Genomic DNA, 26,919 nt, shown 5'->3' with positions numbered 1-26,919 from the left:
ACTTTGTGTGATATATCCATTCCCCCGCTCTTCATCTGTCTTCGTCTTTATAGACTGTGAGCTCTTCAGGGCAAGAATAGTATCTTCCTCAGTGTAAGATAATACTGACACTGTTAGGAAGATAATAGTGACCCTATCCACACATTGAAACCCACTCCACATGAGGAAAGTATATTGGCTTCATATGCACAGATAGCACAGCAGTTTTCATACGTTGCATATGTGAACTATTATATACAAATGAGCCGTTTTTCTATTAATTAATATATTCAGACTACATGTGATTCCATATAAGTCCAATATATAAAATATGAGCTATTTGCAATTAAGTGAAATATATTTTTGTTCCATGTGGGCCTATGAAAAGTGCTTGGCAGCAACCTCCATCTGAGACTGAATGGAAGCACTGCTTCTGGGGAAATTATGCTGCCATGCAAAAGGGAAGCAAGGCCATTGTGGATGCCCTGTGATCTGAAAAAGCTCTTCACAAATATGGGGTCATCTGAAAGATTGAAAGGCTGGACCTGCTGCCCACACCACACAGAAGAAACGCCTCCTTCCCCACATTCTTATGTTTCAAGATAATGGAGTGGCTGATATGGGACTTTATTAATTAAGAATTAAAGGAAGGTAATATAATTAATGCCAATCAACAAGGGTTTATGGAAAATAGAGTCCATCAACTAACTTGATTTTTTCTGATGTGATTACAAGTTTGGTTGATAAAGGTAATAGAGTGGATGTAATATATTTAGATTTCTGCAAGGCATGTGACTAGGGTGACCAGATGTCCTGATTTTATAGAGCGAGCGCTGATTTTTTGGTCTTTTTCTTATATAGGCTCCTATTATTCTCCACCCCCTGTCCCAATTTTTCACATTTGCTGTCTGGTCACCCTACATGTGACTTGGTACCACATGACTATTTGTTTAAAAACTAGGAAGATATAAAATTACCATGCCACACATTAAATGGATTAAAAGCTGGCAAACTGATAGGTCTCAAAGTGTAATAGTAAAAGGCAAATCATCACAGAACATGTGTGTTTTTAGTGGAGTCCCCCATTGATCAGTTCATGGTCCTATATTATTTAACATTTTATTAATGACCTGGAAGAAAATATTAAATCATCACTGATAAAGTTTGCAGATGATACAAAAACTGGGGGACTGGTAAATAATGAAGATGATGGGTCACTGATACAGAGGGATCTGGATCGTTCATAAGCAGGGTGCAAGCAAAGACTGTGTATTTTAATATGGATAAATGTAAATGTATACATCTAGGAATAAAGAATGTAGACCATAGTTACATGATGAGGGACTCTATCCTGGGAATCTGTGACTTTGAAAAAGATTTTGGGATCGTGTTGGATAATCAGTTAAACATGAGCTGCCTATGAGACACTGTGGCCAAAAGAGATAATGTGATTCTTGAATGCACAAACAGGGGGATCTTGAATAGGAGTAGAGAAATTATTTTACTTCTATATTTGGCATCAATGAGACTTCTAGTGGAACAGTGTGTTCAGTACACAATTCAAGAAGGATGTTAATAAATTAGAGAGGGTTCAGAAAAGAGCACAACAATGATTAAAAGATTAGAAAATGTGCCTTATAGTGACAGATTTGAGATGCTCAATCTATTTAGTTAACACAGAGAAGGTTGAGGTGTTTTGATTACAGTCTATAAGTACCTACCTGGGGAATACATATTTAATAATGGGGTCTTCAACCTAGGAGAGAAAGGTATAATGTGATCCAATGACTGGAAGTTGAAGTTAGACAAATTCAGAATGGAAATAAAATGTAAATTTCTAACAGTGAGAGTAATTAACCATTGGAACACCACACTAACGGTCATGGAAGATTCTCCATCACTGATAATTTTTAAATCAAGATTGGATGTTTTTCTGAAAAATTTGTTCTAGGAATTATTTTGTGGAAGTTCTACGGCCTGTGTCATACAGGAGGTCAGATTTGTTGATCACAATGATCCCTTCTGGCCTTGAAATCTATGAAGATGAAGGAAACTTTTCAAGATAAGCATTGAGTTTCCACAAGATTTTTAGTTTTCCACTCATTAAGTATAAGGAAAGGATTCAGCCCTAGTATGTATTTTTAAATAGCAAGGTCTAATTTCAAGACATTTGAAACATTTTAAGAGACAGTAAATAATTTCTGAAATCTATATTAAATTATTGACATTATGCAATACAGAAACTTTTGAAAAAATAGTATATTTTACATAATAATTAGCTCAGTGATTTTATTATGCTTAGAAGGCACGGGTTATAAACCATGCAGAAAGCATTAGGACCAAATAGGCAAAATAATAGATTTGAACATATGGTATATTCTGATGTTAACATGTATGCATTACTCCCATTAATGCCAGTATGAATTATTTGTGCACATTGAGAAAATAATATTCACCATAACAAAAATATTTTCTCCAGAAATTATATAACTCTTTATTGTCAATAACATGCAACTCTTGTTCCAAACTTTAATATTGTGGAATTCTTAAAAAAATAAATCTAATCTTTTCACATGTTAACATCAAGCAAAGAATATAAGGAGATGTTTATCTCATTCCATTGAACTCCCTCTTCTTTGAAGGGCACTTATCTAATGAGTGGTGCTCTCTCTCAGAGTCCGGATCAAAAAGCCCAACTAGATAATGCACTAAATTAAGTTGCTACCTGGTTTTATTCTAAACTTCTTTAAATAACTTAGTATACATGGAGACTTGTAATGACAACTGAAGAATTTGTCTAAAACTGACAACTGATTATACCCAGTGAATTAAGATGGAGCTTGGCAATGTCAACCAGATGGGTTTAGAATTGAGAGTTATGTTTGGAACTTTAACATAATATAAGCATAGGAAATCATCATGAAAGTTCTTAAGTACACAATTCATGCCTGTAAGCCAGCAGTCACAAATTGTATCTACTCAGCATTAAATAATAAAATGGTAAATATCAGTTATGGAGCTATAGTCTGGTCTGCTAATTAAATTAATACATTATCAGAGAAAAAGCAGATGAATAAACACTATGCTAGTGTATTACTATTATGCAGAACTGTCAGTATTCTGCCATCAGCCGTATGACTCTAATTTGATTCACTGTTTGGTTATTAGAATATAATGTATATTAATAAAAATAATTAAATGCCATGCAGTTTTGAATTGCTCTTTCAATATGCTCCTCTTTCAGTAAGCAAGTATATAAAATCAAACTCCTTTGACCCATGTTTGTGAATTATTCTTATTGGACTATTTAGTAAATATATAATACAATGTACTGCAGATTTTATTAAATCTATCTATCTATATCTATATAAAAATTAAAATGTAAATTCACATGATAAATTATACATCTTATATGTTCTGAAACAATATTTAGCATTAATATAGCTCTTTTCATCCACAGAACTCAAAGCGTGATTTTTTACATGTATAATTTTTTTATGTTTTCTAAACTTTTTATTAAGGCAAAGTTACAATAAAAAATTTTTAAAAGTAGCTTTAATGCAATAAAAAGATTGTGGTAACAAGCACTTAAAAAATAACAACATTAAGAAGTTGAAGTGCAGGTCTCCACTAAAAAGTGCCTTTTGAAAAATGGCACTGTGAAGTTCCACATTAATGTGTGCCTCATTGCTTTCCATGTCATATCAGCTCTATTTACTATCTCCTGGCTCTGCAAAATCATCCTGGATTCTGACAGTCATGATAAATTCTTTCCATATCACACATCATCACAAGTGATAGAGGTTATGCTGACCAAGGCACAGATACACCTGTGCAGACCTAATGTATTAAAATTATATCATCAGATAATCCCATTCAAATTTAAGGATTTTCCCAAACATTAACTCAGCCTTATATCACATCTCACATAGCGGTATTTTATGGTATTCTGTAAAACAATAATACATTAACATCTGTTTTATTTACCAAGGAAAGTAGGCCCAATCCTATTCCTCCCTAAATCATTAGCAAAATTCACATTGATTGCAATAGGACTGGATCCCTGTGATAGGCTCCAGGGAGGTCCCACATGTCTAGAGAGAAGAGACGTCACAAAAGGCTCAGGTTTAAACTCCAAACCTCTCTCTGGAGTTTTTAAAAATACATGGAGTTACAACTGCTTAAAACTGGAGTAATAAAGTAGTCAATCAAGTGGCCAAACTGCAAGAGAAGATGACAGTTAGAAAACCCTCTGCTGCCTATGAATAGAGCCCTACCAAATTCATGGTCCATTTTGGTCAATTTCACAGTCATAGGATTTTAAAAATCGTTAATTTCATAATTTCAGCTATTTAAATCTGAAATTTCACAGTGTTGTAACTGTAGGGGTCCTGACCCAAAAAGGATTTTTGCGGGGCTCACAGGGTTACTGTGTAGGGTTACCATATTTCAGCAAGAAAAAAAGAGGACGGGAGGAGCCCCGCCCTAGCCCCGCCCCTGCCCCTCCCACTTCCCGCCCCCCCAGAACCCCCAACCCTCCCCCCGTTCCTTGTCCCCTGACTGCCCCCTCCTGGGACCCCTGCCCCTAACTGCCCCCCAGGACTCCACTCCCTATCTAAGCCTCCCTGCCTCTTGTCCCCTGACTGCCCCAACCCTTATCCACACCCCCACCCCCAGACAGATCCCTGGGACTCCCACGCCCCATCCAACCACTCCCCACCCCCTGACAGCCCCCCCCGAACTCCCAACCAATCTAAACCCCTCTGCTCCCTGTCCCCTGACTGCTCCGATCCATCTCCCCACCCCTGCCACCTGACAGCCCCCCCCAGAACTCCCAAACACTCCCCCCCTGCTCCTTGTCCCCTGACTGCCCCCTCCTGGGACCCCTGCTCCTAACTGCCCCCCAGGACTCCACTCCCTATCTAAGCCTCCCTGCCTCTTGTCCCCTGACTGCCCCAACCCTTATCCACACCCCCACCCCCAGACAGACCCCTGGGACTCCCACGCCCCATCCAACCACTCCCCACCCCCTCCCCAGAACTCCCAACCCATCTAAACCCCTCTGCTCCCTGTCCCCTGACTGCTCCGATCCATCTCCCCACCGCTGCCACCTGACAGCCCCCCCCAGAACTCCCAAACACCCCCCCCTGCTCCTTGTCCCCTGACTGCCCCCTCCTGGGACCCCTGCTCCTAACTGCCCTCCAGAACCCCACCCCCTACCTAAGACTCCCTGTTCCTTGTCCCCTAACTGCCCCCTCCTAAGACCCCCCCCCAACTGCCCCCCAGGACCCTACCCCCTACCTGTACCCTGACTGCCCAAAACTTTCTCCACTCCCCCCAAAAAGCCCCCCCCGTTTCTTGACTGCCCCCTCCAGAACCTTCCTGCCCCCGGTCCCCCTTACCCTGCTGCTCAGAACAGAGTGTTGGGCTCTGTGCAGCCGAGCCGGACACGTGGCTGAGCTCCCCAGCACAACAAAACCCGGTCTGGCCCTGCACAACAAAACCCGGTCTGGCCCTGCACAGTGCTGCTGGACTGGGCTGCAAGGGAGCTGCCGGCTCAGAATGCAGGGCGGATCCGGCTCCTCTACAGCTGCTCCTGAGTCCAGCCCGGGACTTCCCTGCAGCCCTCCCAGCCGCTCGCTCTGCTAATCCCGGACATTGTGAGTGCTTTACAAATTCCCCCCGGACGCTATTTTTAGCACACAAAAGGAGGACATGTCCGGGTAAATCCGGACGAATGGTAACCCTATTACTGTGTGTGTGTCGGGGGGGTTGGGGAGGGTTGCGGTATTGCTACCGTGACTTCTGCACAGCTGCTGGCGGCAGATCTGTCTTCAGAGCTGGGCAGCTGAAGAATGATGGCTGCTGGCCACAAGCCCAGTTCTGAAGGCAGAGCCACTGACAGCAACAGCACAGAAGTAAGGATGGCATGGTATGGTAGTGCCACCCTTACCTCTGCACTGCTGCCTGGAGAGCTGGGCCTTCAGTCAGCAGCCGCCACTCTCTAGCTGCCCAGCTCTGAAAGCAGCAGCGCAGAAGTAAGGGTGGCATGGTATCGTAGATCCATCCTTAATTCTGCACTGCTGCTGGCTGGGCTGGGCACTGCCTTCAGAACTGGGCGCCTGGCCACCAGCTGCTGCCCTCTGGCTGCCCAGCTCCGAAGGCAGTGCAGAAGTAAGGATGGCAACTGCGACCCCCCTAAAATAACCTTGTGACCCCCTTGCAACTCCCTTTTGGGTCAGGACCCCCAATTTGAGAATCGCTGGTCTCCCCCATGAAATCTATATAGTATAAGGTAAAAGCACACAAAAGACCAGATTTCATGGTCCGTGATGTGTTTTTCATGGCCATGAATTTGGTAGGGCCCTACCTATGAGGTATCCTTAATTTATGTATAATAAAACACCTAAACCAAGAAAACGTACTTGTTTTGTTTTTTTAATGTGGAGGATTTATTTTTGGAGAAATCCTGGTTCATATTTTAGGGATAAACATTTATTTAAAAAAATGTATGTACAAAATTGCTTTTCTTAAAGATAGAAGCACCAGTTAAGGGTCGAACAAAGATTCACAAGTCAGAAAAATTATAAACCAAGAAATTAAAAGGCAACAATGTCAAAAATAAATAAGGTGGCTGTTAAAAGTAATTATCAAAACCTAAAGAACAAACGACACTGACAACTATGCAAATGAAGAAAAAGTAAAAACAGTATCTTATCTATCACAAATACTTGCTTCCTTAATTAGGAATTTGTGCTATAAGATATTGTCATCACAGCATTAGTGGCTCTGACTGCCACTAATTTGTCTACTCCTATATCCCATCCTAGTCTTTGACACCTTTCTATCTCTGGGCTAGGACAACTGAGTCTTCTACCCACTATTAGGTCCTTTATCCATAAAGCTAGGTAACCCATTTCTGTCCAAAGTGAATTCAAGCTCTACATAGGCTTTACAAGCTAGGAATCTCAATCAAAAGATGCACTTCAAACATGTGTCTCCAATACCCATGAGAGTCTGTACAGCAACCCAAATATCCCACAGCAATAGCCAGAACTTCCCTTATAATCTTTTTTAATTTTACCCAACAATTGATATTTGTGGTCAGTCATACCAAAAATACATCCTTTCCATTAAGGCGAGACCTTATCACTTACTTAATGCAATCGACTAGAGCAAACAAAATTATACCGTTAAGACAGATGAACATTTGAAATTGTATTGGCACTAAACCTCTGATTCAATTGCAGCTGAACCAGGAGCTAACAACCATCTATATGAAAGAAAGCTATAATAAAATAGCAAAGTAAATAAAAACTGCTTATGGCTGCATTTGGTTCCCTATTTGTTCACTAAATAATAGTATCATCAATAATGAACCATGCACATTTCCACTTTTTAATATAGACCAGAGGTGAAAACTCCCATTGACTTCACTGGGGCTATGGTTGCACCCAGATATTTATTATCAACCTACGTATTATTTGATATCCCTTTTTCAGTTTGACATATGCAGAATTATACCATATGTATACATGTATATGCGTTGTATGGTGTATTTAGAGCAACAATATTAAATAATTTCTTTGTCAGATGGACTTACCTTTTTTATAACTATATGGACATCTGCCCTGTACAGCAAGAAAACTAAGGAAAGCTGAAAGTTAGAAATGGCCTGTTTATTTTATTTTTAATTTTACAATATATTTCATGTTCTTTGAATTTCCTGTGCATAATGATCACTGCATAATTACCAGACTGGCCAAGTCATAACGAGGTAATTCTTCTCTAGCAAGCCACCAATTTCAAAGAGAGTATCACAGCCTTAATGCATTATAATTACACATATTTTCCTTTATTGTGAAAAGGAAGTTAAATTTAAATTATAGGCCTCTGCAACCTTTTTAGTTTCTTAAGCTTAAGATAGAGATAGTGTTATATGCTGATATTTTTGTGTCAATTCAACTTAGTAAGGTTTACAACATCTATATAAAATTGACCTTCCCTTTGCCTCTCATTTGACACTCTAACAGGAAATCCAACATGGAGCTTTTTTCAGGATTCTTGCTGAAAGATGTGACTGCACCCTAGTTTTAGCATAACCCAGTGGACAAATTTGCTTTGTGCCACAGATGAACCCTTTTCACATCGGAATAAGGCAGAACATTATGGAAATTTAAAACACAGATAATGAATGGAGACAGATTCATATTAAAATATTTCAGAAGCTCTCAACTTAAGTTAAACTGTGCTGATACTGTATTAGCATCTAACACTACAAGGCAAATGGAAGTTATAACAAAACACTTTTTCAAGAATTCTACCTGTGTGTGTTGCTGACTTCCCGATAAATATTACCTTCATAATCCAAGGATATTTTAGAGACAACCTAACTCACACACATTTCTTAAGAGGTCCTGAGTTTCAGAAGGTTTAAATATGAGTACAGTACATATAGAGCAGGGGGAAAAAATGGAAATTGCAGTGCATCTAGTATCAAGAGGAGTAAATGTACTTACTTCATTTCTAATATTTCTTCAAGCTGTTTTCTCCGCTCTATTCTGAGGTTAGCCAGATGTGCTTCTTTCTCAGCCAGAGACTGCTGTGTTGAGGCAAGACGGGCTTTGGTAGCATCCAATTCTTGTCTGGTCTTTTCCAGTGCATTCATCAGTTCTTCTAACTAAAAAGCATAGATTGTTTAAGTTCCATATTCTTCATAGCAAATAATATTTTGTAAACACAGAAAATTCATAGTAGGGCTGAATATAAGTGGAAGCATCGTTCAAATCCATTCCTACTTTTTACTGATTAAAAAAAATCAGTTCTTAAACATCAGGAAATGATCGAGTTTCCAAGAATCCATCTAGTCACCAATAACATTTATACAAACCATTGAACTAACGTACATTACCAAGAGCCCTTCAACCTGTCCCATTGCCATAAATACTTCCTACACCATTTAGTCTATGGAACTCATTATGGACCTGTGGTAGTAACTCTATAGTTCAGGCTCTAACAGCACTTCCATTATAAACTGATCTTGATACCACACACAACTTTCACCAAAAACAGCTCCTTTCAGACTTACATTTTATATGACAACTGGTGAGAACCTCTGATGAGTGTATGGTCAGAGCATGTGGAATAGGGGAAGAGCTAAGATTCTTACATTTGAACATCTATCTTTTAATTCATGGAATATATTCTCAAACTCAGCTCCATTTTAGCAATTTTTGAGGAGATTTCCCAATAAATATGAAATGCATTCATGGGGAATTGCTTACTGCAGGGATTAAAAAAAACATTAAAAAAATTTAAAAACTTTAAAAAATAGCGATTTAGAAAAAAGTGTAGGCTGTGTTATAAAAGTGACATAATATTAATTAAAGAATAAAACTCAACCTCTGCAGAAAGGAAAAAATATATTACACTTGCCTGGCAGCAGCAGGACTGTCTTGTGGGTGGATCATTACATTTACAGAACTGTTAAGTCTATATGACAGGGTAGAAGTCCACTATATGGTCACTGCTAAAAAGCACATTAACTCCAGCATGGCTTCCCCTTACCATTGGCACAGAAACTCAGCAAAGTTAATGAATGAGATAAGACTGGAGACTGCAGGTCAATCCGACTTGATGTCATCCACAGGTTTCAATTTTGCATGTATGTGAACAGAGAATCAGGCTTCCAGTACATACAGCCTAATGCAATGGTCCTAACTTGGGGGTTTATCTTTGAATATTTTGTCAGAGTAAAACCATTTTGTATTTGTTCTATGCACCTCCTATAAACACATGAGGAATAAAATACTTGAAAAGTAAGATTGGTCACTACAGGTATTTTGTTGCTCTTTTCTTTCTTTCTGCCTACTTGTAATCTGCTAAAAATATAGTAGCCACTGTAGTAATCACCACATCACTAACTACAGACGTTGGTATACTTTGGGGTATAATGTGAAGTTTTATACTTTTTAAAGAGTTTTATGTGAACAATAGGTGGTAGAGTATTTCCCCAAGATCCTATGATTATATTTTTAGAGAAATTGTGACATGCTTCCTGTTTTGTTTTCTTACCCACCCACTCCCCTCTCCAAAAAATTAAAATTATATAAATTAACCAACAGCGGAGGAAAATATTAAATGCATTACATCAGACTAGCCAGAAAGTGATAGGGGAGGGAGCCAACTGGAATATATCCAATCGGACTGCTTTTTTTTCCTGGTGCTACCATGTTGTTGATACTATGGAAGTCAAGCAAAAATGTCTGCTTTTGCTGGTGTACAGAAGAAGTCTGACAGAATTCAGCTATGGTCATATAATCAGCCTGTCTACAGAGAAAATAAGATGTTTTCCCCAAATTCATTTTTAATTACTTCTTGTCTCTATGTTGTTATCTAAATCCTACTACCATGCAATCAGCACATATAAATCACATACTTTTTTTTTCAAGTTGAGCAAATATTATGTTGCTTGTCTCCCACATAACAGCTTTGTGAAGCAGAATGAACATTATTGTATGAATCAAACAATAGTAATCAGACTCAAACATTATTTGAAAACTTATATATTACTTAACCCCTTTACCATAAGTACTGTGCAGCCATTCTCTATTGACATTCCATTGAGGTTGATGGGATATTAGAATGTGCCCGGTACATTCAATACATAAAAAAGCATGTTCTACTAAGACATACCTAGAATTGTCCGGCAATACTGAAAGGACAGTTGATATGGATTTAATCAGGCTGCAACTTTATTATTAGATGTCTGGGACTACCTGGCAGATAAAAGTGTACAGTGTAGGCAACTCCATGTTCATTCAATCCACACTGCTACCCTTCCTCTGGCAAGACCGGACAATGTCCCTCCTGCTTAAGGTGCAGTGCAGTCATTAGCAACAGCAATAAATTGGTTAAAACCTTTCAATATCTTTCCACCCTGCCCCTCAAAAAGTAAAACTGGTGAAATACAGGTATAAATGAAACAACAAAGAGAAATTATGTGAATCCTGCGACCAGTTCTGTGTAGGCGCAGAGTTACACTGATGCAGAGCCACTTGCATGGTGAGGACTTTACATTTCTTCGAAAATAGCTATTACTGCCTTTCCACAGTGACTATTTCCTAGAAAAGTTATACTTGGGAAAATACATATTGAAAAAGAGAGATCTGCACTGTGACCTATAGAAAAAAAGAAAAAAGGAACAAAAGGAAAACTAAGGATGAACACAAGCAAGGGGGGGAGGAGGTTACTTGCAATAATTTATAATATTTTGATCATATAATGTCAGTATGTTACCATAAAAATACAAATAGGGTTTAATTTTCTACATATTCCTATACAAAGGCACATACCTTGTCCCAAAAGAAGTCCAACTATATATAAAACTTAACTTAATATTTTTCTTGTTTTAATGGGATTATTCCCAAATCTCATCCTTAAATTTCTCCAAGCCCTGAATGCAGTTTTAGCTACTCAATTCACATTAATAATAAGTGCCATGTAATTAAGTCCCCAATCTATTACTTAAAGTCAGTTGCATCTGTTAATAGTAACATCTGTAAAGATCCAGCCCTACAAACTGATTCAAATGCATGGACCCTTATTTCACAACAGTGACATCTATGTCAATGGCACTCTGGAGGTGTGGGCCTGTATGCAGTACAAGACCCTAAACTGGAATAACAGCATCACATCTAAAGTTTTAAAATTTACTTTTTCCTTCTCCTGAACCATTAGCCAGATTTGTCCTACTGTGTGTTGATAGACACCACAGCTCACATCAAGTTTCTCATCAATCAAATCATTTGAGAATATTTTTAAAGCATGTAAAGCGATCATTATCTTCCAACTATTAATGTACTGACATTTTTATTTACTTTTTACTTTATTTTAGAGAATAAAAAAGTCAAGTATATTTGTAAAAATATCTACACATAGAAGTGATGAGATTTTAAAGGTAGAGAGAATTTTTTTTAAAAGGTGAATAAAAAACGGTTTAAGACCACAAATCATTAGCATGTGTAGACTCAAAAGCTATACATGCATTTACATTTTTAACACAATATTTGCAAATCAGTTCCTCCTTCACTTTTCTGCCAAAACTTAAGTTCAGTGTTCTGTTTCCCTACCTACTTATCTCACAAATACCTAAAGCAGCACCAGGATTTGATTATCAGAGGGGTAGCCGTGTTAGTCTGAATCTGTAAAAAGCAACAGAGGGTTCTGTGGCACCTTTAAAACTAACAGAAGTATTGGGAGCATAAGCTTTCGTGGGTAAGAACCTCACTTCTTCAGATGCAAGTGAGGTTCTTACCCACGAAAGCTTATGCTCCCAATACTTCTCTTAGTCTTAAAGGTGCCACAGGACCCTCTGTTGCTTTTTACAGGATTTGATTGGCAAGCAGGCTGGTATCATAGAAATGTAGGACTGGAAGGGACCTCCAGAGGTCTTCTAGTCCAGTCCTCTGCACTCAAGGCAGAACTAAGTATTATCTAAACCATCCCTGGCAGGTGTTTGTCTAACCTGCTCTTAAAAATCTCCAATGACGTAGATTCAACAACCTCCCTAGGCAATTTAATTCAGTGCTTAACTACCCTGATAGTTAGGAATTTTTTTCCTACTGTTCAACCTAAATCTCCCTTGCTGCAATTTAATCCCATTGTTTCTTGTCCTATCCTCACAGGTTAAGGAGAACAATTTTTCTCTCTCCGCCTTGTAACAGCCATTTATGTATTTGAAAATTGTTATCATGTCCTCCCTCAGTCTTCTCTTCTCCTCTCCAGACTAAACAAACCCATTTTTTCCCATCTTCCCTCAAAGGTCATGTTTTCTAGATCTTTAATCATTTTGGTTGCTCTTCTCTGGACTTTCTGCAATTTGTCCACATCTTTCCTGAAATGTGGCACCCAGAACTGGACACAAACAGCTAAAAGTAGAGTGGAAGAATTACTTCTCATGCCTTGCTTACAACATTTCTGCTAATAAATCACAGAATGATGTTTGCTTTTTTTGCAACACTGTTACACTGTTGACTCATATTTAGTTTATGATCCACTATGACCACCAGATCCTTTTCTGCAGTACTCCTTTTTAGGCAATCATTTCCCATTTTGTATGTGTGCAACAGATTATTCCTTCCTAAGTGGAATACTTTGCATTTGTCCTTATTGAATTTCATCCTATTTACTTCAGACCATATCTCCAGTTTGTCCAGATCATTTTGAATTTTAATCCTATCCTCCAAAGCACTTGCAACCCCACCCAGCTTGGTATCATTCACAAACTTTATAAATGTACAGTCTGTGCCATTATTTAAATCACTGATGAAGATATTGAACAGAATAGGACCCAGAACTGATCCCTGCAGAACCCCACTTGATAAGCCCTTCCAGCTTGACTGTGAACCACTGATAACTCCTCTCTGGGAATGGTTTTTCAACCAGTTATGCACCCACCTTATAACAGCTCCATCTAGGCTGTATTTCCCTAATTTGTTTATGAGAAGGTCATGCGAGACAGTATCAAAAGCCTTACTAAAGTGTAGCAGGAAGTGACTTTCAAATACCTTCTTAGAAAATGTGTGTGTGTGTGATTGCTAATGTCACAATCAAGATCACTGCCCCGACATATACGTTAAATATACCCACTCACATTATATTATAATGGAAAGTATCAGACAACCTTAACTATAGGCAATGTTGCCAGCTACACCTGTAATACATTTACAGTTCTAGAAAGGGAGAAAGATCAACCATAAGCCCATACCCTAACAACAGAACCTATTCACATCCCTGACGGGTTAAAATGATAAAAGATTATGATACGGGAGAGAACTAATCTATCACCATTTAACCCTAGTATTAGGGCTGCACAAAAATCCCTGGCATTTGGTTTTAAGCTGAATATCAGCTTTCTGAATTTTGCCAAATATCCCTTTCTTTTGCTGTTCCAATCCCTGCTGAGAGGAAGAAAGGGACCATTGGGGATTTTTTTTTCTTCCCTCTCCCCAGAAGTTAGAAAAGTGGCAACAGATTGCTGTACTCTAGTCCCCATGGAGGAGCAGTGAGACCAGCACCAATACTATCCTGTTCCTCACAGGAGTTCTTCAATTTCTCCATTGTCCATGGAAGATAGCTGAGGGATCAGCTTATTGTTGGTCAAATAGCGGCTTTATACATTTTTCACACACCTCTACAAAGTATAAAAGAAAGTTTGCACCGAAGGACATATTCAACAACTTCCTAACTTTATTAATCCGGCCTTTAGAGTGGATCCACTTTCCTTCCATAGTGAAGTGTCTATTCTCCTGTCAGTCCATGTATATACATTGATAGGATATTCTATATACAAAAATAACAGGAAGAATTTCTCTCAAAGTCACTATTGCTCAGCAGTAATCTAATCCAAAATTCAAGCAGTATTGTAAAGTATTTTAATTATCTGCCAATGGCAAGTAATGATAATCTTATTCTTCTAATTACCCTTATTATGGGATTTTTCTACCTTTATCTCTATTCTACCTCACATCTCTTCATCATTACTGCCTTACAGTGACACCTATTGGAAAAGGTTGAACTTGTAACATCCAGAAGCTCCCTCATGGCTGTTGGCTAGATGTTGTAATTACTAAGTAAAGGTTTATTTAATCTCAACCGTTAAAGGAATTTATTTTGGGGATCTCATTGAATTTTGGGCTCAGTCTTTTAAGATGAAAACCTGAACATCCCGAATCCATTACTAGCGCCTTTTTTAAATTTCTGGAAGCCTAATTTCACCAGTTTCCTTATTATAATAATATAATAAATGAGCTGTTTTTACAGTGCATTTTTTCAACCCAGAAAGCTTAACCAAATGTTAGCATTTTGAGGATCTCACTTTGACTAAATATGTTTATTCTCAATGTCTGAACTGAAGTTCATCATTTCTGGAGGGCAGAAAAACAACAAGCCAAGCTACTGTGCACGTAACTCTCATTCTTAGTTTTCAATATGTTTTAAACAATCCTCTCTCCCTCCAAGTCCAATTAACACAGTTTCACACCAAGATACAAAAAGAAAGAGAAGTGAATGTGCAAAAAATATACATCTGAGTAACCAGATTCTGTTAAACTAAACAGGGTTAGAGTTCAAATGAATGACAGTTTGTTAAAAATGCCCTTGGGCATTCTTAATTCCAGATTGGATTCGGCTCAACGCAACTCACGCTAACATAATACAGCTCCAGTGAGTGGGAAAAAGGAGGGAGGAAAAGGGGAATCACATGTTTTTAAAGTTCAAATAGGACATATTTCTGCGAGATGATGAAGAACTGGCAATCTTCCAACAATCAGGACTAATATTATTAGTAATATTATCTTAAAAGGTTTGGCACTTCATTTTAACAACAACAATAGTGATAAATACATGAGTTTTGGATTTCCCTTACTGATCTTTTTCACATACCAGTATGCACAGTGATCATACTAATTTAAAATGTAATATTTTGTTAGCATATTTAGACCATTTATGAATTTTACATACTAAAATACATGTTGCAATATCGCACTACTGCTTATGTGCAATTATCTTAGTTACCACTGTTATCTAAATACAACAATATTAGAATTAGCGAGAAAAGGTGATCAAGAAAGCTACAAAAAATAACAGATCTTTTATTGTATTTGTTCAACTGAGAATCAACTGGTTTAAAAGTTGTTTCAGTTTTCTTGGAAAGTTATTTTTCTTCACATCAACTGGGAGCAGTTCTCATTCTTTTGAGTTCAAACTATACTGTGTAGATGTCAATAATCTGCAGTTCTGTGAATATGGAATTGATAGGAGCTTGACAGCCCCTTCCAGTAAAAATGTGGGACGGGCCGAAGGGAAAGATTCCGTAAGATTGTTGTCATTTAGCAACTACCAAATTGTTCTATCTTTGGGTTGGAAAGGCAAAGTTTGTCCTCCTGCGGAGCCAGGCCCACACCAAATCACACAGATGCGGGAGCAGTGGGAGGCCAGGGCTTTTCACACACAGAGGCCTCCCATAGTGCAGCCCTGATAGGAATTCCCCCTGTCCACAGTTGTCCCCACAGTCTCACTTAAATGGGGGTTCCCTACCCCAGGGAGCAGATGCGGGCAAGATAATACAGACCCAGCCATAAACTCTACAGGACCTATGAGGGAACACTGTGTTACATTCAACTTTTTCCCACCCAACAGAGGACTGCATGCCCCTTGTCCATAGCCCATCTGGGTCCCTCCACCTTCCTCCTGAAAGGCTCCCAAACCAAGAATAATCATTCCCAAGGTTTTGGGAAGGTGCTGGTGGATATGGTGCTGTGGAAGTGGCTGACCCTGCCCCTTTCTGCATGGAGGGGTGTGATCCACATACAAACAGTCCCCCTGACATCTGGAAATGGGGAAAAGAGAAGTGGATGATCAGGCTCTAGAACCCCCTTGCCCACCGATCTCTCCTGCGGGGGCAGGAGGCAGAAGCTTGGTCATGCCGGCAGCCAAGCTCCCTCCTTCCCTGCTTCTTCCCCCAGTGTGGTGCTTTCCTGCCCCTCCCACTCCCTCTCCCTGCTGCCGATCAGCTGATCGCCCTTGCGAGTGGGAGGGGGATGGGGAGCGGAGCTGAGCCGAGCCAAGCCGCAGTGTGCTCGCTCCTCCGGGGAGGAAGCAGAGAAGAGGTGGGGATGGGGCCCTGGGGAAAGGGGTGGGAACGGGGCATATCCCCTCCAGCCCCCCCCCGCCGTGAGCACCCCCAGGAGCCGAGCACCCCAGCCCTCTGCCCTGACCCCTGAACCCCCCACACACACACCGAGCCCTCTGCCCTGACCCCTGAACACGCCCACACACACCCAGCCCTCTGCCCTGACCCCTGAACACCCCCCACACACCTCCAGCCCGCGTTCTGACTCCTGCACCCCCCCCACATCACCACCCCCACCCTGAGCACCAGACAGGAGTTACTGCACCCCCCCATTCGCACCTGCACCCCCGGTCTGGGGTCCCTGCCCTGACCCCTGCACCCCCTCACACACACACCCAGCCCTCTGCCCTGACCCCTGCACCCCCTCACACACACACCCAGCCCTCTGCCCTGACCCCTGCACCCCCTCCACACACCCAGCCCTCTGCCCTGACCCCTGCACCCCCTCACACACACACCCAGCCCTCTGCCCTGACCCCTGCACCCCCCCACACACCCAGCCCTCTGCCTGACCCCTGCACCCCCTCCACACACCCAGCCCTCTACCCTGACCCCTGCACCCCCTCACACACACACCCAGCCCTCTGCCCTGACCCCTGTACCCCCTCCACACACCCAGCCCTCTGCCCTGACCCCTGAAGCCCCCCACACACCCAGCCTTCTGCCCTGACCCCTGCACCCCCCCACACACCCAGCCCTCTGCCCTGACCCCTGCACCCCCTCCACACACACCCAGCCCTCTGCCCTGACCTCTGCACCCCCTCACACACACACCCAGCCTTCTGCCCTGACCCCTGCACCCCCCCACAAACCCAGCCCTCTGCCCTGACCCCTGCACCCCCTCCACACACACCCAGCCCTCTGCCCTGACCCCTGTACCGCCTCACACACCTCCAGACCCCATTCTGACTGCACCCCACACACACACACACAGCTCCCCCATACCCCATGCCCTGACTCCTGCACTCCCCACATCCCCATCCCCACCCTGAGCACCAAATGGGAGCTCCTGCATCCACCCCCCACATTCCCACCTGCACCCCTGGTCTGGGGTTCTGGCTGCCAGCCCCTTGCCAGCTGGGGTTCCGCAGGCCATGCTCAGCCCACTGCTGAACTAGGTGAACGGAACACCAGGCCGGCAGTGGGCTGAGTGGGCCGGCGGGATAAGATCAGTATTTTAATTTAATTTTAAATTAAGCTTCTTAAACATTTTGAAAACCTTGTTTACTTTACCTAAAACAATAGTTTAGTTATATAATATAGACTTATAGAGAGAGACTTTCTAAAAACGTTAAAATGTATTACCGGCACGCGAAACCTTAAGTTAAAGTGAATAAGTGAAGACTCGGCACACCACTTCTGAAAGGTTGCCGACCCCTGATATACTGTATAATTTAAATCTATTTTAATGTAAATTAGCAACAGCATTTAAAATGCCACCCCAATTTGGTTGATTATCTTTTCAATAAGAAGGCAGTAATAATTGTCAAAGGGATGTCATACCACTGACAGCAAGTGCTGAAAAGAAGGTCCATTATTTCAACCTTATAATTATTGCTTCATCATGAGTAAAGTAGGCTTTTTAAAAAGGTGTTTTACTGCTTATGACATGTACTAGACTGACATCTCAAGTAGCTGAAGCCTATTTAACAACAAAAGAAAAGCAAGACAGGTACCAGCACAAGTTTCCCCACATGACCCTGCCAGGACCATTACTAAGGATGAGAGGTAGTTCAGACTCCCTGATATTCATGTATTGGTCTCTCAGTTGAGTTTATCAACAAAGATGCCAGCTACTGCCAGTTGGGCCTTTATGATGGGGATGCCCGTCATCCCTATGTAAAAGTCCTGTCGAATTTAATGAAAAAGTATGAATTTATTTTAGGTATTTTAACAACTTGAAAGAAAATGATAGCCCTCCTAAAGAATCACATAGGATTATTAACAAAACAGAGATGATATAATTCTCTATTAAACTCTATAATAGACTAATTTCCATAGAATCCTTATTCATTTAATATGTATTAAATTCTAGAGACTTGTCCATAAAGGTTCTGGAAACTGGACTGAGCCCAGTTCTGGAAAACGGACTGAGTTCACTTCATGTAGGCAACAGATCATTCATCAGATGAGAGTTTTATTTTTAACCCCATTAATTAATTAAAAAAATAGAAACACAATACTGTGCTTCTTGGATACATTATCCACTGTTACACTGAATGGGATGATTTTGCCTAGAAATGATACCGATTTTCAGTGATGTATTATGTCCAAATATCCAAACTTAATGAATAGTTTTGGAAATAGTGGAGTGCATTGGTAAAAAAAAAAAAAAAAAAAAAAAATCACTCTAAACAGGCTCATTATTTAGGAGAAAATATTGGGTACAATGTATCATCTAAACGGAACTTAAAGTTTGTATCCATCTATTCTCCCCCTCAGAATTAAATACTGTTTAGTGTTCTTTAGCTCCCGCAGACAGCTCTTTGTCTCCCAAAACACATTCTGCATAGGTGCAGAAATCACTCCCACCCAAGTCACACAACTCAGAGGTTCCCCCAACTGCTGTCTCAGGACTGGAGTATTTTACACAGACCCTACCTCCCATCTTGTGCAAGACATCTGGTCTATGGATCCATATAGTGGCAGATCCACCGATTCAAACATCTCACCACTCTCAAGACTCAACTGTGCAGAAGGGTGCAGGTGCAATGAGCCATTGTGGAGCTGGACTTTGTGATGCAAACTCCCAAAATTTTGCTCTTCCTGCAAAATTGAAATGCAGGGGAAGATTGACAGAATCCTCTGCACGCAGAGTAGATTTGCTCCTAAACAGAAATTACTACAACAGCAATGGATTACAGCTATGAAGTTTGGTAGCCTAGACGAGGGCCTGATTCTGATCTCTCTGGCACCAGTAAAAACAAACAAATAGGAAGAACAGTATCGAATTCAGTAAAGTTACATTAGTATAAAACTTAATTTTAACATAGTTTTAAATATCAGAATCAAGCCCCAAATATTTCTTTATGGTTACAGCCTACCAGTTGAAGGCTGCTCACATTGAGGTTACTGATTTCTTTAGGCTGGAGGAATATAAGCAATGTTTCACTTTGAATAATTTTGAGAAGAATCTTTTTGTTGCTGCTGAAGAATACATGGCAAATTAAGATGTATTCCCATTATGCACTTCTGAGTTCAGATTCCTATTGTTACTTTAAACGTGAAACTGTTAAAAGCCCAGCATAAATAAGTATAACAGAAACATACTTTTATCTGTTTGCAGTCATTCTGATTATACACTGTATTTTTTAAAACATAATTAGCTATAGAGTCAGAATATTGTTTTCCAGATAAAAAAGAAACCGGATCTGAAAATATCATCATGTAATGTTAAAGACTGAGATAAAACCTGCCCTCATTGTACCCATGCAACTCTATTCCCTGCACTGGATTGCCAAGGTGTAACTGAGGACAGAGTTTTGCTGGGAATGCCTGCACTTTTACATTTAAGAGGTATATACATTTACCTCCTGAGGCAATATGTTTAGTGGCTAGAGAACAGGATTAGAAGTCAAGAGATCTGTATTGTATTTCCAACCCTGCTATTAAGGGCTTGCTACAAGGGAAAATTTAATTGAATAACTATAACACTGCAATTATAACACTATAGTTATAACAATATAATTTCTCATGTGGATACTCTAGTGATTGGACATCTAACATAGTGAATGCCAGTGAAAATGAAATAGGAACAGAGGCTAAAATAGGGAAAAACAAGTTAAAAATTACTTAGACAAGTTAGATGTCTTCAAGTCACCAGGGCCTGATCAAATACATCCTAGAATACTCAAGGAGCTGACTGAGAAGATATCTGTGCCATTAGTGATTCACTTTGAAAAGTCATGGAAGACAGGATAGATTCCAGAAGACTGGAAAAAGGCAAATATAGTGCCAACATATAAAAAAGGAAACTGAGGACAACCCGGGGAATTACAGACCAGTCATCTTAATTTCAGTACCCGGAAAGATAACGGAGCAAATAATTAACCAATCAATTTGCAACCACCTAGAAGATAGTAAGGTGATAAGTAAACAGTCAGCATGAATTCGTCAAGAACAAATCGTGTCAACCCAACCTAATAGATTTCTTTGACAGGATAACAAGCCTTGTGGATGGGGGGAAGCAGTAGATGTGATATATCTTGACTTTAGTAAGGCTTTTGATACTATCTTGAATGACCTTCTCATACATAAAAACTAGGGAAAATACAACCTAGATGGATCTACTAAAAGGTGGGTGCATAACTGATTGGAAAACCATTCCAGAGAATAGTTATCAGTGGTTCACAGTCAAGCTGGAAGGGCATATCAAGTGGGGACCCACAGAGATCAGTTCTGGGTCCGGTTCTGTTCAACATCTTCATTGATAATTTAGAAAATGGCATAGAAACTACACTTATAAAGTTTGCGGATTATACCAATTTGGGAGGGGTTGGCAAGTGCTTTGGAGGATAGGATTAAAATTCAAATGATCTGGTCAAAGTGGAGAAATGGTCTGCAGTAAATAAGATAAAATTCAATAAGGACAAATGCAAAGTACTCCACTTAGGAAGGAACAATCTGTTGCACACATACAAAATGGGAAATGATTGCCTAAGAAGGGGTACTGCAGAAAAGGATCTGGCGGTCATAGTGGATCATAAACTGAATACGAGTCAACAGTGTAACAGTGTTGCAAAAAAAGCAAACATCATTCTGCGATTTATTAGCAGAAATGTTGTAAGCAAGGCACGAGAAGTAATTCTTCCACTCTACTTTTAGCTGTTCAGATCTCAATGGGAGTAATGTGTCCAGTTCTGGGTGCCACATTTCAGGAAAGATGTGGACAAATTGCAGAAAGTCCAGAGAAGAGCAACCAAAATGATTAAAGATCTAGAAAACCTTTGAGGGAAGATGGGGAAAAATGGGTTTGTTTAGTCTGGAGAGGAGAAGAGAAGACTGAGGGAGGACATGATAACAATTTTCAAGTACATTTCATGTTACAAGGAGGAGGGAGAAAAACTGTTTTCCTTAACCTATGAGGATAAGAGGAAGAGGATGAGGATAAGAAGCAATGGTCTTAAATTGCAGCAATGACAGTTTAGGTGAACGTTAGGAAAAACTTTCTAACCGTCAGGGTAGTCGTGCACTGTAATAAATTGCCTAGGAAGGTTGTGGAATCTCTGTTATTGGAGTCTTTTAAGAGCAGATTACACAAACACCTGCCAAGGGTGGTCTAGGTAATATTTTGTTCTGCTATGAGTGCAGAGGACTGGACTAGATGACCTCTTGAGGACCCTTCCAGTCCTATGTCTCTATAATTCTATGATTCCTATACACGAGTGTCTTTTTCTTTTTGACTTTATATCACTTTGAAAATGATATAAGCCAAGGCACTCTTATTTTGGAATAAAAGTCTTCACATTGGGACAATTGTACCACCATAGTTACGTTCATAATTTTCACGATGTCAACAACTTACTGGAGGCCCAACCCAACACCCAACAAAATCAATATGATCTGTCCACTCACTGTAATGGATGCAGATCAGCACCTTTGGCAGGCTGTGGGTATCTCAAACTGATCACCAAAAATCAGTGGACACTTTGGAAAACTGATCTTAACATCGTTGTGCCTCAATTTTAAATTGGCAAAATAGATATTAACACTGTCCTTTCTCACATTTTAAAAGTGCATTAATATTCTCTAATGCTACTATAGGCACTATCGCCCCAATTTAAGGATATGCTTAAATGCTGTCCTGGTAATGATGCTTTCCTGAATTGGGGCTCATGTATTTGCAACATATTATATTTACATAAAAGCATTTGCCTACAATTTCACTTCTCCTTTTTAAAAAAGTATGTTATATGAATTGTTTGAATTAATTTTAAAAGTAATTCTTTCCTTAATCAATCTTACTGCATTTCCTCTCATTTGAACATGCTCACGATAGCTGTAATGAGGTAGGAAAAAGATAATGGACCATATCCTGCTCTAAGTTACACTAGTTTGACATCATGTAACTCCAATTATACAAGCCGTATTAAATCTGATTTACACTGGTATAAGAGAGAGCAGAATTAGACCTGATATATGTATGTTCACAAATCATACAGTCTAGCCTAATATTTCCAAAATTATTTAAAATATATATTATAGTAACTATATCTGCTATCAAATTTATGTATATTATAGATGTATATGTATAGATACAGTATCCTGTAGGGTAACTGAATGTATTTAGATGAGAACTCTTTTAGACTGAAAACAATTAGGCTGTGTGATTTTTGTGTTGAGTCTCTTTGATAAACCGTGCAAGTAGAGCAGAGCAACTCTTTAGCTGGTGTTAAAGTACAGCGCTGTCAGTCTGGCCTCTCTGGTTAATGTCAATAGCACTGCATATAAAAGGTGACTAAAGTGTGTACAAATGTTGATCTTTGGAGAAGGCATGCCTAGAATCATACACACATCTACTATTTTATCCACCAGGTCAACTTCAGGGAGAGGGGGCAAATTAAGAGTTTTCTTGCCAAAAGTTGATTCTTAGCACACTTGTTAGGTTACTCTACACAAAGCTACTTCCCCTGCTGCATTTAATCCATAATCCTGATATATTATTAAACTTAGAAATGCTTCTCTCATAGAATAGTTTCAAAAGCAGCAGGGAATGTATTTGTAATGTGTTATTGCAAACGGGTAGTTTACGTAAATAAAGTAGTTTTGTACTTACATTACATGTTTAAACTTTGTCCAGTGTGAATACTTTGATGTCATGAAAGTACCTGAATAGCTTGACATGGGAGATTTTAAAGTAATGTAGTGTGACCCAAGAACCCCTTAATGCCAGCTGCTAAGAGGGTTACAGGAATGTCCTGATTCTAGTATGTACATTCTGGCTCACCAAATAATACCATGTGAGGTCATAAATTAAAGCTGAAGTCACATTGGTCATTAATACTGTTGTGAAATGTAAGTATAGATACTATGTACAGAGTTAAGTGTGTGTGTGTATATATATATATATATATATATATATATATAAAATATGTTCTGAGAGTCTGTATCAAGGTATGAGTCACTAGAAGAAGTGAAGAAACAGGTCTTCTGTCAGACAAGAGATGTTTATTCACCTCTCTGTCAGATGTAAATTAAGTACAGATGCCCCCCGACTTATGCAATCATTCCGTTCCGGAAAGCCTTGTGTAACTCGAATTTTGTGTAAGTCGGAAACGTATACCCGTACATTACGCAAATAGTTCCGCAACTCGAAAATCCTATTTCTCGCTTATGGAACTTTTTCCATAAGTGCAAATTTGCGTAAGTCAGGTCTTGCGTAACCCAGGGAGCATCTGTACTGTAAGATAACACTATGGATGCCCATTTACATACAAAGTTATCGCAGAGATGTGAAGTCAATACGCATGAGCACAAAGGGAAAATAAGCCATAGGTGATTAATACTGTCTCTAGGTATAGACAATGAATACTGAATACTCAGCGAAGTCTAGGTCTGCACTCTTTTTTAACACAAATAATCTCTCTTCCTCTGTTTAATTTATTCTATAGCACTTCTGCAATACACATATTCATATACACCTCTACCTCGATATAACGCGACCCGATATAACACGAATTCAGATATAATGCGGTAAAGCAGTGCTCCGGGGGCGGGGGGTGGGCTGCGCACTCTGGCAGATCAAAGCAAGTTCGATATAACACAGTTTCACCTATAACGCAGTAAGATTTTTTTGCTCCCGAGGACAGCGTTATATCGGGATAGAGGTGTATTAGTTTGTAACTATGGCAGATCTACAAAAATTCCAGTAAGTCACAAACATAATGCATGCTAAAAAAGCCCACATGGCTACTGTACATAATGCACATCTCCATAACAAATAATTTATGCTTTTGTTATAGGTCAAAGAGTAAAGTTCTTATTTTTGGTATATCATTTGTAAACAGCCCTTTTTTTAAAAAAGAATTATTTGCTGCTATGCAAAGCAATTCATATCCTAAGTAGTGTTTTATGGAATTCCATTTACAGTCATATATAAAGTACAGCAGAACACATGGGTGAGAACTACAAACTGTTTCCAAATTCATTGTACGATATATAGCAACACACAAAGGGTGAAAATCATCCATTGTAGAGGACCCATGCATCATTTATACAGTACTTAGGGCTTCTGTTTCAGTGAATGAGGAACTTGAGAGCCTTGCCAGTTTAAGTCAGAATAACAAACTACTGCCAATAAACCCCTATCACTGGGACATAAGATCCTGAGGAGTGAAGACCATGGAAGAGCACATGACTCAGCAAAATTATCACCCCCAGAATGTGACTGTAGGAACTCCACCATGAAGGTGACTTACAATCAATATGCAAAATTCTATGACTGCTGAGTAAAAATCTGGTTCACATATGAGCTCCCAATTAGTAAAATTATCCCCATAGTTATGTATGCAGTAATAACCCTGCTGGATGAAATGGTCAGGCTACATCCCTTCAATAAGATGGAAAACAGTTCCCTGAAGGAGGAAGAAATGGTGCTGAGGGAGCAGCCTATCTAGAAGTGGGACTGAACTCAGCAGCAGTCAGGATAGGAAAAGGCAGTCTCAGGAGTCAGGAAATACTCTATGTGCAAGAGGGAACCAGATCTGAGTGAATGCATAGCCTATTCTCCTTGGAACTACGGCAGCAGGCAGTTAGCAAGGACTGAGAGGGAAGTATGAGACATTGCTATGTTGCTGCATAAAGGAGACCCACAGACATAGTAACTCAGAGGGGAGCATTTTGGCAGAGAGACTGAGAACCTTGCACAGCCAAGGAATGTGCAGCTTTGCACAGACAGAAAGCATGTGTATAATTGCACATAGAGCATGCAGCCAGGAGCGCTGCCAACTTTTTTGCTGCCCTAGGCGGCGTAAGGTCCCGCCCCTGAAATGCCGCCCCCGACAGAGGTGGCGGAAGGTCCCGCCCCTGAAATACCGCCGACGACCAGGGCGGCCAAAGATCCGGCCGCTGCGGTCGCCGCCCCCCAAATGTTAGCGCCCTAGGCGACCGCCTAGGTCACCTAATGGGTTGCGCCGGCCCTGCATGCAGCATTACAGAGTAACACTGCAGTGAAGAAGAGAGGGAGGGTGTGCAGAATTACACATACAGAACATGCAGAATTGAAGGAACAATGTGCAAAACTGCTGTCCCTTTTAGGTGTATCAGATCCTCAGTTTCCTTTCCTTCTGCGCCCCTTCTTCTGCACATACCACACAGCTGGTATTCCAAATTAAGATCTCCTCTCTGGAGTCTGATTTATGGATCATTTCAAGCAAACATATTTAGCTCTTCACCCTTGCTTCTTGGCTCCCCCAGTTCCTTTCTGGCCTGTCCTCAGAGCTTCATGGTCACTCCTAATATAAGGATTTGGACCTTCTCCAGGACCTTCTGCTAATCTTTTTGCTGGACTCCTGCCCTAGCTCCTCACAGCTCCTCACAGGATGTCATCTGACTCCCTAAACAACATTACTCTTCACAGAGATGTGGTCCCTCCAGCCAGGTGCTTCATCTGTCCCACCTGGGAGAATTACACAACCAGCAAATCCATCTGTTAAAGGACTGAGGGCCATAATAGGCATACTGGAGTGTCATGCACACACACAATAGAACCCACAACCTGTTATGCCACTTATAAAACATAACAGAGAATTGCATTCAAGCAGTACAATTCAATAGGGAGAGGGGCTAAAACTATAGAAAATACATCATTCTTCTTTACATTCTATAAGTTTTTATAGAATATCCATAGAACACTACTACATTTCTGTAGAATCCTTTTGGCTTCATTCTTCTTTCATTCTATAGGACTCTCTCATAAGGGGTTATGATTAGCTTTTAGCGCTTAGTGGAACAATGTTGAAAAACAACCACCATTTATATATTGGTTTTCATCCTGAGGTTTCCCTACTGCATTTCAGATTTTGTATCTAGGAATCACTTACCCACAACTGAAATGTAAAGTGTAAAAATGTAATAAGAAATGCCAAAAAGAAGTTTGAAGAACAGCTAGCCAAAAACTCAAAAGGTCATAACAAAATGTTTTTTAAATACATCAGAAGCAGGAAGCTAAACAACCAGTGGGGCCCCTGGACGATCGAGATACAAAAGGAGCACTTAAAGACGATAAAGTCATTGTGGAGAAACTAAAT

General features: G+C 40.2%; 1 protein-coding gene across 2 annotated transcripts in view; it reads right to left on the bottom strand.

Annotated features, from left to right (window-relative positions):
* Positions 1–26,919, bottom strand: part of ERC2 (ELKS/RAB6-interacting/CAST family member 2) — an 866,973-nt gene that overhangs the window by 339,232 nt on the left and 500,822 nt on the right. For both annotated transcript variants that reach the window (XR_008445768.1, XM_054035803.1), the window contains exon 14: positions 8,499–8,659. Coding sequence is in view for 1 of the 2 variants with exons in the window: in XM_054035803.1 (XP_053891778.1) it covers positions 8,499–8,659 (161 nt within the window). In the remaining variant the exon portion in view is untranslated. The remainder of the gene's footprint in view (positions 1–8,498; positions 8,660–26,919) is intronic.

This window comes from Malaclemys terrapin, chromosome 7, assembly GCF_027887155.1.
Source record: "Malaclemys terrapin pileata isolate rMalTer1 chromosome 7, rMalTer1.hap1, whole genome shotgun sequence".
Classification (NCBI taxonomy): Eukaryota; Metazoa; Chordata; order Testudines; family Emydidae; genus Malaclemys; species Malaclemys terrapin.
Note: the sequence above shows the minus strand (reverse complement) of the source record. Positions and strands in the feature narration are given on the sequence as shown.